Below are 16,713 nucleotides of genomic sequence, written 5' to 3' on the forward strand. Positions count from 1 at the left end.
GTAGTTACATTAAAAACTCAAAAATAAAAGAAATAATTTAAAAACCCAATGTTATTCATATACCATTATGCCTACATTGCAATACTGCTAACAACTCTTAATTACATAAGTAAAGATATGGGTAGTCTGTGAGGAGAAGGGTCATAAAGTCAGGAAGAAGCAGAGCTAAGAGAGAACCCTCCTAACAGTGTGTGTGTGTTTTGCTGCTGTTGCTGCTGCTGTTGTTGTTAAAATAGAATCATACACACATTGTAGGGAGTGCATGTGTGAATGTATCCATGGCCAAGGTGAAGATCAACCTTGGGTGTGGTTCTTCAAAAGGTATCCATCTTGTGTTTTGAAACATGGTCTCTTACTTGGCCAAGAACTCACCAGTGGATCTAGAACACCTGGTCAGTAAGCCCTAGGGATCCATTTGTCTCCACTTCTCCAGGGCTAGGGTCACAGAAATGCACCATCATGCCTGATAATTTATACATGGATACTGTATAAACTGGTGACATAACCGCACCATGGCATGGTTATGGGAAAAGTTTCTGCTGTAGAAATAAGGGAGGGAACAGGCAGAGGCGTCTCTAATTGTCCAGAGCATAGGCAGACAGCAGCAGGGTGAACACGGTCAGAAGGCTGGACCTGACCAGGCAGGCAGGAGCAGATAGAGAGATAGGGAGGGGGAGTGGGGAGAGAGCAAGAGAGGAAGACAAAAAGAGTGGCCAAAAGAGAGATGCCAAGAGCAAACAGAGGAAAAAGTAGGGGTATACGGTTTATTAGCTGGGGGAGGGGGGTCAAGCCCATGAGCTTGAGAAGTTAGGAGAGGAAGGAGACGAGAGGAGCTGAGAAGAGCCGAGAAACTCTGTAGTGTGTAACAGGTTCCTGTGATGCTGAGGGACCTGGAGACCAGCATGCACTTTGGTATGCTAACAGGTACCACAGAGGTCATTTGTTCCTTCTGCCAGTGGTAAGGGAAATGAAAGTTTTGGTAGCAGGGAATCACTTCACCAGCCCCTGAGGAATGGTGACTTGTCTAACTTCCAGAATTTGGGAAAATGGAGTTTCCTTTGGACCTGACAGGGACTAGGAACAGAATTCAGGTCCTCATGTTTTAAAGTGCTTTACCAACTTCGCATTTCTTCAGCTCCTTTATTCATAACTCTTATATTAATATATTAATATATATTAACTTATGCATATAAATGTTTTGTCTCTATGTACATCTGTGCACCATGTCAGTATCCAATGACCTTGGAGGCAAGAATTGGAGGTCAGGTCTCCTGGCAGTGGGATTATAGACAGTTACGAGCTGCTATGTAGGTGCTAGATGGAACCCAAGTCCTCTGAAACAAGAGCCAATGCATTTAACCACTGAGCCATCTCTCCAGCCCCCACTTGACAGCTCTTGAAAACAGATCCCCATAAAAGTAATGGGACATGAACAGGCCAAACTCCAAAGACCAGCACTGAATTGATTCTCCTCAATAATATTTTTGGAGTTCACACTTCCAGTGTAGAAGAAAATCCAAGAGTTATCACCCACAGTCATTTCTGTCCAACTCAAATTCCCCAGCAGGCCGAATTGGACCCACACTTCCTTTATTTTCACTACACAAATTGCCAGCCCTTCATTCACAGTTGGTGGTTCCTGTGTGTAGGAAGGGGGTATCAGGCAGAGGCACATTTCCCCACCTACTCCCTCGCTTCACCTCATACAGTTCTCTGGCAGCTGTGGCTTCATTAGCTCACCAGAGCCCACCAGCCTTTGCTTCTCCAAACCTTCATACAAAAAGGAAGTAATCTGTAACCACCACTGCTATGCTCATCTCTGGGCCTGCTTCTCCCAGGGCCTGTCACTTCTCAACTTTTGGATTCTGCAGGCCTCAACCTTTTGCCCCTCCATACAAATCTGATGAACACTGGATGAGTTATAGGTCCATCATCATAGCTTACACAGTGGAAAACTCAGTGGTGAAGAAGTCTAAGACACAAATGAAAAAAACAAATTATAAACATGAGGAAACTGGGCCAGCACGGTGGTGGTGTTATACTTGCTATCAAGCTTACCTCAGTTTAATATTCAGGATCTACATGGTGGATGGAGAGTATTGACTCCTGCAAGTTGTCCCCTGGTCTTCACATGCAACCCATGCTATAAGCATGTGTGCATATGAATACATACAAAGATAAATAAATAAATGTAGTTTTTATCTCAAATGTGGGAAAACCAATAAACAACTTTTTATGCCATGAGCTCTTTTGAAATTTTTATTTACATCTCATCTCATCCCAACAAAAACTATAAAGATGAAATTATTATCTATATTTTACATAAAATAGGAGGAGAAAACTAACCTAGCTAAAATCAGAAAGACTTGGACAAACTTGTGTTCCCTCCTCCCTGCTCACACACAGAAGACACTTCCCAAACCCCCTTGCTGCCAAGTATGGCTATGAGTTTGAGTCCTATGAAGGAGTTACAGGTACAACTTCTACTGGAAACTGCATAATTGAGTCAGCCCCACCCCCTCTCCTCTATGTCATATCCTATCTGGAGAGCCCTGTAAGCAATGAGGACCACACAGACTTGTTTCAGCCCGACTTCCTGAATCCTTGCACAGAATGCCTCACACCCATCAGACCCTGGGCAAGTGAGACACTCAAGTCTGCTATAATAAAGCACCAAAATTTAGAGATTTTTGTCTATAGTTTTAGCTAACAGCCTTTAACAAATACGGTGTGCTTCAAATACATCAAATTACCTGTATAAAGTTGGTGTGGGAAGTCCTTCTGTCTATGTGTTGCTTTAATTGATTAATGAATAAAGAAAATGACTTGGCCTGTTGATAGGGCAGAATTTAGGTAGGCGGGGGGGGGGGGGGACTAGGCTGAATGCTGGGAGAAGGAAGGCAGAGAGAGAGAGAGAGACACACGCCATGGAGCCGCCAGAGTCAGACATGCCGAATCTTTGCCAGTAAGCCACTGCCACGTGGCAATATACAGATTAATAGAAATGGGCTAAATTAATATGAGTTAGCCAAAAAGAAGCTAGAGCTAAAAGGCCAAAAAGTGTTTTAATTAATATAGTTTCTGTGGCTATTTTGGTTCTGAGCAGCCAGGACGAACAAGTGGCCTCCTTCTACATAAAGTCAACCGATTATTCCCAGTAGAAAGAGATTAGATGTAGTACTACTTTATTTGAAGCTGATCTCTCACAATTTCACTGCAATGTTTGGGTGTTCTGGGAAGGTTTTCTACAGGCAAAAAAGTAACTTTAAAATGGCCACTTCCTTGAAGATTGGTTGTATATGTTAAATAATTGAACATATGGAATAAACAGTAACTTTCAAACATCAGATGCTGCTAACCATTGGAGAATTCTCAATGGTATATTGGCTTCTTGTAGTGCAATTCATAATAATGGAAAATAGAAAATTCTGTAACATTACATCAAGGTAAAAATTACTATATCTGTGGAAAAAGAGAATACCAATTGCTGTCTTTTAAATAAGATAGGACATGTATATTGATCTGTAAAGAGAGCCATAAGTTATTGTGGAATTGAGACAATTGAGTCACAAGGTGCAATACATAGCTTAATCTAAGGATTATATTATGTATATATAGATATAGATTGATAGATGCATATGTATACACATATATACATAATATAGATAGATAGATAGATAGATAGATAGATAGATAGATAGATAGATAGAGGATAGGTAGATAAATGGATAGATAGGTAGATAGATAGATAGATAGATAGATAGATAGATAGATAGATATGTAAATAGGTAGGTAGATAGGCAGATAATAGGTAGAGAATAGGTAGATAGATGGATAGATATGTAGATAGATAGATAGATAGATAGATAGATAGATAGATAGATGATAGATAGTAGATAAATGGATTAAATGGATAGATAAGAAGAGAGAGAGAGAGAGAGAGAGAGAGAGAGAGAGAGAGAGAGAGAGAGAGAGAGATACAGGCTTTCTTTTGTGCCATCTGCTGTTCTTTCCGCGGGTTGGAGAGACGCACGGGGGTCCCACGTGGGTAAACTTTAATAGGGGGGGTGACGACAGGTGAGGGACTGGGGTGAAGAGACGAAAAAGGGGCGAGTTATGGCGTTCCCCATTTTTAAGGGGGATCCAGGTGCATGGGAAAAATGTCCTGCGCATGCGTGGCTTTCTGTCAAATTGGGAATTGTAGTCCGGTAGGGTGCTGTATCCTCTATTGCTTCTGGGAATTGTAGTCCAGTGATCCTTCTGCGCATGTGCGATTTTTTCAACCCCCAAAGGAACAACACCATCAATCAACTCCCAAATCATCACATGCAGGCATAGCCTATGCCGTTCCCAATTAGCTCTCTCTGACCCATGCTTGTGGGAATGTAAGATCTCAGCTATTGCTCCAATGTCATGCTTGCCTCCCTGCTGCCAAGTTCCCTACCATGATGGTTATGACCTCACGCTCTGAACTGTAAACTCGCATTAAATGCTTTCTTCTATAAGGTGTCTTGCTCATGGTGTCTTCAGATAGTTCCTGAGGAATAGCATCTGAGAGTACCTGTTAGCCTTCACACACAATACAGACATGCATGCACATGCACTTACACACACACAAACACACTTACATACAAACACACACACAGAAAAGCACACACACATAGGCATGCACACACAAAAGAAGAAAAAGAAGAAGGAGGAGGAGGAGGAGGAGGAGGAAGAAGAAGAAGAAGAAGAAGAAGAAGAAGAAGAAGAAGAAGAAGAAGAAGAAGAAGAAGAAGAAGAAGAAGGAAAGAGAAAGAAAGAAAGAAAGAAAGAAAGAAAGAAAGAAAGAAAGAAAGAAAGAAAGAAACAATGGTCCAGAGATTGAGTCCTACAGCAAACACAGACTCCAGGTGAAGAAAAGAACTTCCTCTGGACTCAGAGCCTGAGCTGAGGACCCCTGTTCTCTCCACAGGCTTGCAATGGAGAGCCGTCACACACAGAAAACCCCTGCAAATCCTTAGGCACAGAAAAGGTAAGACTGGATCAGTAAAATTAATAGGCCATTCTCCCTCTTATATAAGCAAATCGTAGAAATTATACTTAGAAGATTGTGTTTAGACATCACAAAACTAAGATGGAAAAATAAAAAACAGACAAAGCCTGCATAATGACCATACAAGTCAACATGCCAACATGGATGAAGAAAACCTCACAAGCCCTCCACCCCCACACCTCCACCCCGCATCCCCTCCCAGATGAAGAGCTACAGGCAATCAATGGCTGCCAAGGCAAGAAGAATCAGTCTTCCCCAGGGATGAGCTTCCTGATCTGTTATCTAATCCCAAGTGGTTAATCCTAAACACATGTACATGTTAGCACCACTAAATGGACTCAGTAGGCAGGGCATGTTTGTGCATGTGTGTGCAAGTATACATGTGTGTATGCATGGCTTCATTGTGCATGTGTGTGCATGCCTATGTTGCATGCCTTCATGTGTACATGAAGCTTTTATCCCTAAATGGGACATCTTTATCATCCCTCCCCCAACTCTCACAAATATGGCAGTACCAAACATAAAGAGGAGGCGGTAAGAACATAGACGCAGAGGATGGGGAAGAGTGCTGTGCAATGCTGTCTCCTGGAACACTGTACTTGTGAATTCACAACAGCTTCAGTTGTGTGCACAAGACACACACAAAGTCAAAATTCTGGCACAGACTAGGGAGCAGCTTATGAGAGTTCCGAGGCTCCACCCAGTCCCCAGAAAGTTTTGGCAGTTGATAAATACTGAAGGAGAGAGAAGCATTCTTCTTTGCCCATGCCCTGTGGATGCCACACATCTGTACATGTATGAAAAGTACTAACTGGACTTAGTGGGTTATTTAAAAATGAAAGAAAAGAAGACACACAATTGGAAGGGATGTGTTGTGGGGATTCCAGAGGAAGTTGGAAAGGAGAAATGGGATGTGGATATGATCTATTTCATAGTATACAAGTATGCAATTCTCAAAAACTTAATAAATAAATTAATTTTTGAAAAAAGGAAATTGTTCTAAAGTATTTTTGTTCCAAATGACTTTAAGGCCAGCAAATTACAGTCATGATCCTCTTGTTTACTCAAAGCTCCATGGCAACTAGGAACTTGTCTGCCTTTCACCCACTGCCAAGTATATAGTCATAGACTCAATAACCATTTGCTAAATGCATGAAAGCTGCTACTTTACTATAGGACTCTGGACAGAATAAATTTCTGCCTTAGGACTACTTCTTGGCTTATGAATTAATGAGACTGGGTGAGCCCACGATATGGTATCTTCCAAGTCCAGGAATGCTTTAGTTAGACAGAGATATAAGAAGCAAATGGCACAGAGCAACAAGTGGGAAAAGCTCCCCCTCAGGGTTTCTCAGAAGAAGCAGAAGACAATAAAATTAAGCATGAAATAAGAATATACCTGGCTCTAATGGTCTAGGTCTGCATGTCCTGCTACTTGGAATATTGAAGCAGGAGGATCGTAGGTTTAAGGCTGAAGCTGCCTGGGCAACTTAGCAAAACTCTGTGTCAAAGACAAAACTGGAAGAGCTGGAAACTGCTCAGTTGCAGGCACTTGCCTAACAGGAGTGATGCCCTAGCTTCAAACCCAGCACCAACAAAACAAGATATTGACATTGCCTTGGGTCTGTTCTTTCCAAGTGACTGTAATCAGATTTACAGAGAGAAGCCAGGAATACCCTCCTCTCTTAAAACTGCCCTCTGGTAATTCAGGGTGACTCCTAGCTTCAGCCTGAAGTCCTGGACACTAAACCTGGAAGTCAGAGAGATTTATCTGGGCAAATCATAAACTCACACAACCTGCAGTTCTTAGCTGTAAAATTGAGGAAGTAACAGTGACCCAGAGGGAGACGTGAACTAGAATATGTGCCCAGCTGGAGCCTCCTCATAGGAAGCCTCAACCATCTTCCTTCCACGGGGTGGGGCAGTCCCCAAATCCTAAATAATGAGAAGCTGGCCAGTGGTGTATTTCCCAGAAAAGCCCCCACAGTGTGGCTCGGCACTATTTATTGCTACATCATTTCAGAGTCTCTCCTCTGGCTTGTCTGGAGACTCCAAGAGTTTCCTGATGTCCTCTAAAATTTCCCATTGCTACTTAAACAGGCTAGAGGGAATTCTACTGTCGGAAACTTAGGACCATTGCAGCCCTCACTGCGATTGCATTTCGCAAACCTTTTACCCCAAACCCCAAAAGAAAATCTTCATGGGAAAGGATATTGTATGTAACTACACAGTGAGGCTTTTACCTGAACTCTAAAAGGATTTCATGTTTCATGTGTGTAAAGTATCTCCTATGATCAGCAGAGGATCTTACAAACAACAACTCCCTATTGAGGTCCACTGGAAAGGGCCAGCATAATGAGCTACAGATGAGGAGGATAAAATCTGACCATTGGAAGCCAGAGAAGACTGCTCAAACATGGGTTTAAGCCAATAGAAAGTCTTTATTAGTCAGCAGCAATTACACTGGGTGTTTGGGATCACAATGTAACACTGAGCCTGTCTCAAGTTGAGCTTTGTAGCACACACACACACACACACACACGCACACACATGTCCTGGGTTGACACACTTCAGTTAACAAGAACAGTTAGCCAGAAGCAGAACTCCAGAAGCTAAGAAGCAATGAGACTTTCCCAGAACTATATAGAATTTGATGGGCTAGGCCTTTGTTTTGGTTTTGGCAGGTGGTATTGTCTATGTGGTGAGTTTTATAGTCTGAATGGTAACTCCATCATGGAATGGGTAATGCTAAGGTCTGGGGCCCTGTTACAAAACCCACACAGCCCTACGCAAGTCCTCTCAGTTCCCCTTGCTTGGTTCCTGAGTGAAATAAGGATATAGCCACTCCAAGGTACAGTTGAGGAGAAGGTTTTTATTGTAGGTATGAGGAAGAATACAGGCAGAGGCATCTAGAAGAGTCTAGAACAGGTAGAAAAAACAGTAGACTAAACAGCAGATTGGACCAGGCCATGAGAAGAAAAATGTGGGGAGAACAAGAGGGGAAGACCAAGAGACAGAGAAGACTGAGGGAGCCTGTGTCTGAAATGACAGGGCTATACAGGAAAGAAATCTGGGGAAGGAAAGCAAAGTCTATGGGCTAAAGAGGTTTAGGGCCAGGACCAAGGAAGAAGAGCTGAGAGAAGTTGCAGTCACTGAGCCTGGGGGCCAGCATCTGCTTTGGTATGCTAATAGACAGCATAGTTGGCCTTTTGTCCTGAGTTTCTTTGGAATTTAGCACTTCCCTGGCCTGGGAAATGGGAGAGGCTACAGATCTAAGAGCAAGCCACAGGGGGCCTAGCTCTACCAGAAGACGCCTCTTCCAGGGCACAAAGTGATTGGGAGTCTCAGACGAGGGCCCAGGCAAAACATGAAGAATACCACCCTCTGCTGGAAGCAAATGGAAAGGAGCTTTGAGACCAAGCAGTCCAACATCTTCATTACAGGAGGCACAGGAAGATGCCCCAGGTCACAGCAAGAACAAGTGATAGAGCCAGGGTCAGAGCAGGGTCTCATGGACCCCTCCACATGGAACACAAACCTTACCCTCAGCGTGGTTCCTGACTCGTCAACACAGCTCAAGGATACTGTCAGCCAAGAGCTTGAGCTCAGTTCCAGCCGAGAAGCAGTAATTGCCCACCCAGCTGTAACTGACAAAGACTTACCCTACTTCTCAACAAAATCTACCAAGCTAATGTTTTGGTTTTCATACTAACAAGCTGCAGTGTAACTATGGCAACTTCTTGGGAACAGGGACACATTCCAAAGCATAACTGGATAGTTCTCAGAGAAGAGAATGACAGAATGCCCAACTTCCCCAGGAACTAGAAAAAGATCCTTGAAGCCATGTACGATCTCTGCCCTTGAAGGTAAGTCCGAAGGGCTGCCGAGTAAATCCTCTTTACTCACAAGCCTCAGCGATTTATGTAAGACATTCATCTGGCAATACTACTCCGCCATATTCATTAAAGCAAAGAGACTTGAATTGTGCCAGGTCTTTGCATAGAGAGAAAGGGCCCCTTTTGATGGATTTTTTAGAAGTCCTGGTCTCTTCAAAACTCATAGGGAAAATTTCATTCTACATATGACTGACTGTGAGCTCCATGCCTAGAAAAATCAGAATGCTAAGTGTGTAAAGAGATAGGCATGTTTGATTAACCTGATTTAAACTATTACAGTGTTTGCAGACATCAGCTCCATGTATATATATAGAAATCATTAACAGCAAAGAGAGGGAGGAAGGAATGGAGAAAGGAAGGATCTTGAGTTAGTCACCTGGCCCATGGTCCACCAGACCTAGCTTTCAGGAGAATAGGGTATCTGGTACACACTACCAGCTTTGCAGGATTCCTGTAAGAATTTAATGGACTCCAAGACAGTGAAGCTTATTGGACAATCATGTAGACTTGTGCCACCCACCCACCGCAATGGATCAACAAAGTCATTCATCCATTTCCTAACCGAAGCCTGGAGGTCGGCCTGCCCCATGCTCCATTACGTTATCACGTACTCGGCATCATCAGAGCTGGCACTGAATGGTCACAGTAGCGCTGTTTGCAGAGATCTGCATGGATTCAATCAATCATGAGAACTCTATGAGGAAGCAGCTACTAATTAGCCCCAGTCTGCAGATGGGAGACCTTAAGGCTTGGGGAATTTAGATAGTTCACTCGGGGTCACCACAACTCAAACCCCACTCAACTGCATAGAGCTGATTCTTCTTTCTATTTGTGAGATTATATTATAATTACATTTCTCTCTTCCCTTTCTTCCCTCCAAACTCTCCCACAAATCCCTCCGTGCTCTTTTTCAAATGCCGTGTTAGTGCACTTCTTAACTAAATCCTAGTAGAGATGAGAACTTCAACCAGAAATTGAAGGCCAAGAGTCACAGAGGGCTGTGTATGAGTGCGAGCGCAGGGCTGTGTCCTCTCGAAAGCACATCAGAGTCACAAGTGTACAGCTTTACAGCCACTGTTGTCAGCTCTCTGCTTCTACCAGTGGCATGTGTGTGCTTCATCAAAGCCCGACGAGGCAGCACCTAGCAGCAGCAGGTCCGCTGTCTCCTCACCCTGGAGGCAACAGGATGTCACTGTGGGAAATGAGGAAGTTAGAACAAGATCTGATTGGACTACCAGCTACCTATGCAAACTTGGAATCATTTGTTCTAGGACTCATTCTCCTTAACTTGGAAAACATAGGCAATATCAATATCACAGAGACGGATGTCAAAAGATTAACCCCGACTCATCTGTGAGTGGCTAGCACTATGTGCAGGGGCTTGTGATCCCACTGTCAGGAATGCGAAGACAGGGCTCACCAGCCTACTCTACTTGAAGAGGTCCAGGTCAGTGAGAAAGCTTGCTTCACAAATCAAGGTAGATGGCCTCTGAATGAAACCCGAGACCTACAGCCCTCTTGTCGCCATGGACACTCACAGAAACACACATACAAGTGCATACACACATACAGAGAAATAGCAGCAATTCAATTAAAGTCAACCTCCTAAGTGCAGAGACTTCCCTTCCTCCTGTGCCATTCACAGCAGCAAGGAGTGGAAAGAGACCACAGGCCCAGAGGAAGCCAACAGCTGTGCTCACCACACCAGATAGGCAGACATGAATCAGCTTTGGATCCATGCCCGGTTCTGTTGTTCCAATTTCTTGATGTTGCTGAGTCTCCATTTTCTTCCCCATAAATAAAAGGGATACAGCCTTATGTTGTCTACATTCTCACATGGCTTCTTCTCGTAGAGTTAAGAAGCTAAGATACAAGTGTTCTGAATGATTATAACATCTAAATAAGAGTTTTCAGAGATGATTCAATGACAATCACCCAGTTAAAGATTTTGGGACACCTTTTATTTTCAAAAATTAGTGCACGACTGATACTTTGTACACTAAACTATCAGCTTCCGGAATGCCCTAAGATTAAATCATTTGTTTGATTTGAAGCAAACAGAACGTTTCCCACCATACCTTACACTTGTGCACGTTCTTTACACTTTTAAAAGTGTAAAAAAAAAATTAACAGCTCCTTCTCAGAGGAGCATTGTGGGACTAGCCCCAGTAATATTGTTAATAACACAGAGAAGACAGTAAACACAACAGACTACTGCTTGGCAGAGGAACGGAATACAGTTGCAGCATCATGACCAAGTCCTGCGAGAGCTCCATGAGAAGAGCCATGCAACACATCACTGTGGCAAAGGTCAAAGGCAAGCACATAAGTCAGAACATGTTTATGGGTACATAGATAAAAAAGAATGCCTATCTTTAAAAAGCAAACATTTTGTGTTTACTTGCTTCCTTGGTTTGGGTTGGTCTTGAGACAGGATCCTGCTGGGTACCTGACTAGTCTAGAACTTGCTATGTAGACCTGGTCTTGAAGTTGAAGTGATCCTCTAGCTTCTACACATGAGTTCTGGGATCCTAGGTGTATGCCTCTACATACACATCTACATCTGGGTTGCTGTTATTGTTTTAAATTTTAGAATAATTGTTTTCAGTGAAATGGAGGCACAGAAGTGGAAGAAGCACACAGACTGATTCAAAGCATTGTAATCATTTCCCCATGGGTGGTACATTCACCCATTTAATTGGGATTCTCTGTAATTTACAAATACATATGGACATGTTGCATATGATGGTGTTACATAACAACATTGAACTTGATGTCCAGTGTCCTTACTCTTGATCCTGGATTATTGTCTTAGGAAGTTTTTCTTTCCTGTAGGAACAGTAAATAGATTTCATAACCCAGATACTGACTAATGTCAGTAAAATGGCACAGTAAGGTCCCAAGGCCAAAAGCTGTAAACTTAATTACAGGAAGAAAGTCATCTATAAAGGTTACTCTGTATCAGGGCTCCAGGTCAGGTGACAGAGGGTGTAGACCATAACAGCCCAGGACACGGGATAATGTGACATCCTGGTCTGACATCAGGCCTGGTCATAAGATGGTGTCCATACTAGAGCTATTGAAACATGTATTTTTCCACCTTCCGAGGCTGCACAAGTTGTCTTTAGTTTGTGGCATGTGATGTGCTCTCCAGGGTCAAAAGTAAACCAGATGACAATCTCTGAAGAATTTTGCTCTGGCCGGCACACAAACTATCACACACCTGGCTGTATATCTCAACTGAAACTTATTCTAGAGGCTGAAGTTCAAGGGCATGGTGCCAGCAGGGTTTTTTCCTCTGAGAGCTCCTCTCATTGCCTTGCAAGCGCTCTGCTTTTCCCTGTACATCCACAAGGTACTCCCACCATACTTGACCTAATCAGAACCACTTCTTTAAAGCCCCTGTCTCCATTGACTGCCACATTCTGAGGAACTGAAGGTTAAATTCTCAGTATGGAGGGACCCCAGTAAGACACCTCCAAATACTCCTTAAAGCCCTAGTATGAAGCCCAGAATGCACCCTATCCCTTGTGCTCCATACTAGGTCCCACAGCAAGGGCAGCTCTAATGGAGGCCAGGATAGCTCTAGGGATACAAGGTAAGACATTGCCTACTGCCCACTAAACAACAACCCAGATTGCATCAACTCCCCTGGTATCCATAACCCAGTTAACAACTTTGGAAGCTCAGGCTGAATCTAGGAAACCCAGGCCCCAAAAAACACACAGACACACCCTACTGGACCTGAAGATTTGCTGGTCAGCAGAACCCTTGGCCACTTATGCCAGAAGACCAAAGGAAAAAGAGAAAACAAGAAACAAAACACCCATCCAATAAAGGCAAACACAGGAATCAATACCTAGACCTATAATCATTACAAATCAAGATCCCTAAATGCCAGGATAAGGACACAATCAATAATAGAAAGGGCATTGTGACACCAGCAGAGCTCAGATACCTGGGTTCATGAAAGTATAGAGGTCCTTAAAAAGGAAATTTTTTAAAAAAAATCCTTAAATTGATGAAAAAACAAATAAAAAAATTACTGACAACAATAAATTCCTAAGAGATTGCCAAAAAGAAAGAAAGAAAGAAAGAAAGAAAGAAAGAAAGAAAGAAATAAAGAAAGAAGAAGAAAGAAACTAAAAAGGTGAAGAAAATAGTTCAAGGCATGGAAATGGAAGTAGAAGCAATAAAGAAAGCACAAATGGAAAGAATCTTGGAAATGGAAAATCTGCATAAGTGAACAGGAACTACAGATGGAAGCATCACCAACATACTGCAAACGATGAAAGAGAGAATCTTAGGAATTGAAGACACAGTAGAAAAAATAAATTCATCAGTCAAGGAAAATGTTAAATCTAAAAAATTCTTACATAAAATATCCAGAAACTCTGGAGGAAAATGTTAAATCTAAAAAATTCCTAACATAAAATATCCAGAAACTCTGGAACACTATGAAAAGACCAAGCCTAAAAATAATAGGAATAGAAGAAGAAGAATTCAAGCTCAAAAAACCAGAGAATTATTTAACAAAATCATAGAAGAAAAATTTCCCAACCTAAAGAAGTACATGCCTATAAAGGTACAAGAAGCTTACAGGACAATAAATAGATAAGATCAAAAAGAAAATCCATGTTTCACATAATAAAAAAATTAGACAATAGAACAAAGAAAGAATATTAAAAACAACAAAGTTAAAAGGCCAAGTAACATATAAAGGCAAACCGATAAGAATCACACCTGACTTCTCAATAGAGACCCTAAAATCCAGAAGAGCCTGGACTGATGTCTTGCAGATTCTAAGAGACTACAGATGCCATCCCAGACTACTATACCCAGAAATAGTCACCATAGATGAAGAAAACAAGATATTTCATGAACAAAAGTCAATTATAAACTATATCTATCCACAAATCTAACCCTACAGAAGGTACTAGAAGGAAAACTCCAATCCTAGGAAGTTATCCACACACACACACAAACACAGGCAATAGATGATTTCATACCAGCAAAATCCAAAGAAGGCAAACACAAATACACACTACTACTACTACAATAACCACCACCACCAATATAACAGAAATTAAGAATCATTGGTCATTAATATCTTTCAATATCAGTGGGCTCAATTCACCAAAAAAAAAAAAAAAAAAAGACACAGGCTGAAAAGACGCCATGCTTCTGCTCTCCAGGGCAGACGCGATGAAGCAAGCTACCAGGTCAGACATGCTGAATCTTTCCCGGAAGTAACAGCTAGCAGTCGCCACTATGTTGACAGACTATTTGACCCTGATCCCCAGAAAGTTCTCCAAAGTGTCATAGACATGAAAAATGCTGTAATTGGAAACAATAAACAGAAAGCCAACCTCATTGTTTTAGGAGCTGTTCCAAGATTGTTGTATTTGCTTCAAGAAGAAACCTCAAGCACAGAGCTGAAAACTGTATGTGCAGTGGTGTTAGGGAGTCTTGCAATGGGCACAGAAAACATTGTCAAGTCTCTACTAGACTGCCATATTATCCCTGCCTTACTACAAGGACTACTATCCCCAGACCTGAAGTTCATTGAAGCTTGCCTCCGATGCCTACGGACAATCTTCACCAGCCCTGTCACTCCAGAGGAGCTATTATATACAGATGCCACGGTGATTCCACATCTCATGGCGCTGCTGAGCAGGTCCCACTACACCCAGGAGTATATCTGCCAGATCTTCTCACACTGTTGCAAAGGACCAGATCATCAAACAATTTTGTTTAACCATGGGGCAGTTCAGAACATTGCTCACCTACTAACCTCACCCTCTTACAAAGTTCGAATGCAAGCACTGAAATGCTTCTCAGTTTTAGCTTTTGAAAATCCCCAGGTATCGATGACCCTGGTAAATGTTTTGGTTGATGGGGAATTGTTACCACAGATATTCGTGAAGATGTTACAGAGGGATAAGCCTATTGAGATGCAACTCACGTCAACAAAATGTTTAACTTATATGTGCAGAGCTAGAGCAATTCGGACAGATGACAGCTGTATTGTATTAAAAACTTTGCCTTGTCTGGTTCTAATGTGCAGTAAGGAAAGATTACTAGAGGAGAGAGTTGAAGGAGCTGAGACACTTGCCTGTCTGATTGAGACAGATGTTGAGCTACAGAGAATCGCTAGCGTAATCGATCACCTCATTGCCATGCTTGCTGACTATTTCAAGTATCCCAGCTCAGTGAGTGCCATCACTGACATTAAAAGGCTTGATCAGGACTTAAAACATGCCCATGAGCTCCGCCAGGCTGCATTCAAGCTCTATGCCTCTCTTGGAGCAAACGATGAAGACATCCAGAAGAAGATCATTGAGAATGAAAATATGATGGACCGGATTGTGACTGGCTTGTCTGAGTCTAGTGTCAAGGTGCAGTTAGCTGCTGTCAGATGTTTGCACAGTTTATCCAGATCTGTACAGCAGCTTCGAACCAGTTTCCAGGATCATGCGGTGTGGAAACCTTTAATGAAGCCAATTTTGGAATCAGGAGCTGTAGAGCTGCTTTGTGGATTAACACAGAGTGAAAACCCTGCTCTACGAGTGAATGGGATTTGGGCTTCAATGAATATGGCATTTCAGGCTGAACAAAAAATAAAAGCAGATATTTTACGAAGCTTGAGTACTGAACAGCTCTTCCGGTTATTATCAGATTCAGATTTGAATGTGCTGATGAAGACATTGGGGCTTCTTAGAAATCTCCTCTCCACTCGACCTCATATAGATAAAATAATAAGTATGCATGGAAAGCAGATTATGTAAGCTATCACTCTGATCCTGGAAGGGGAGCATAGCATTGAAGTTAAAGAGCAGACACTGTGCATCCTAGCCAACATAGCAGATGGGAGAACAGCAAAAGAACTTATCATGATCAATGATGACATCCTACAGAAAATCAAATATTATATGGGTCACTCACATGTCAAACTACAGCTTGCCGCTATGTTTTGTATATCAAACCTCATATGGAATGAAGAGGAAGGTTCCCAGGAGCGCCAGGATAAATTACGAGACATGGGCATTGTAGATATTCTACACAAAGTGAGTCAGTCGCCAGACTCAAACCTTTGTGACAAGGCAAAGACCTCGCTGCAGCAGTACCTGGCATGACGGGAGAGCCTGGGCACCTGCGAGCACCCCCACCTTTGTTTAAGGAAGTGCAGGAGCTAGCCTCATTTGACTCCTTCTATTTGCACAAGTCACCTTGGACTGCAGGGAGCTGTTTTGCATAGCAGTTTAGTAGGCTTAGATCTCAAATTCATCTTGAGAACATTTTTTTGAGGTAGTAATTTCCTCACAGGATTATTGTGTTTTGTTTTGTTTCTGAGCTACTTGGACTCTTTATTAGAACAATCAATCATTTTCCTTTGGACCTACAATTTTTTGCCTATGCTGCAGCCACTTTGTGAGCAAGAATGGTGTGTGTGTGTCTGTGTGTGTGTGTGCACGTGTGTGTGTACATGAGAGTTTGAATGGCTGTGTGGGTGAAGGATACCTCAGATTTTTCTTTTCTTATTTTGTGTGAAAATCTCTTTTCTACAGATTTTCCAGGGTTTAAGCATTGCTTGCTGTAAAAAAAAAAAAAAAAAAAAAAAAAAACCTGAATTATATACAGTTTGAATGAAATGTTATTTTAAAAGCAAAACAATTGTTTAGTGTTTCATAAAAGTTATGTTGAGTTTTGGTCAAATGAATATTTGTAAGTAAAAAAAATATATGCATTTCTGAACCTCAAAAAAAAAAAAAACAGGCT

General features: G+C 42.1%; 1 protein-coding gene across 1 annotated transcript; it reads left to right on the plus strand.

The window, feature by feature from the left end:
- The first annotated feature begins 14,186 nt into the window (after positions 1–14,186).
- On the plus strand, positions 14,187–16,070 carry LOC130883888 (armadillo repeat-containing protein 8-like). The gene is given in 1 exon segment (XM_057784704.1): positions 14,187–16,070. A coding segment is annotated over 1 exon segment (1,809 nt). The 5' UTR covers positions 14,187–14,261.
- The last annotated feature ends 643 nt before the right edge of the window (positions 16,071–16,713 follow it).

Source organism: Chionomys nivalis, chromosome 11 (genome assembly GCF_950005125.1).
Source record: "Chionomys nivalis chromosome 11, mChiNiv1.1, whole genome shotgun sequence".
NCBI classification, from domain to species: domain Eukaryota; kingdom Metazoa; phylum Chordata; class Mammalia; order Rodentia; family Cricetidae; genus Chionomys; species Chionomys nivalis.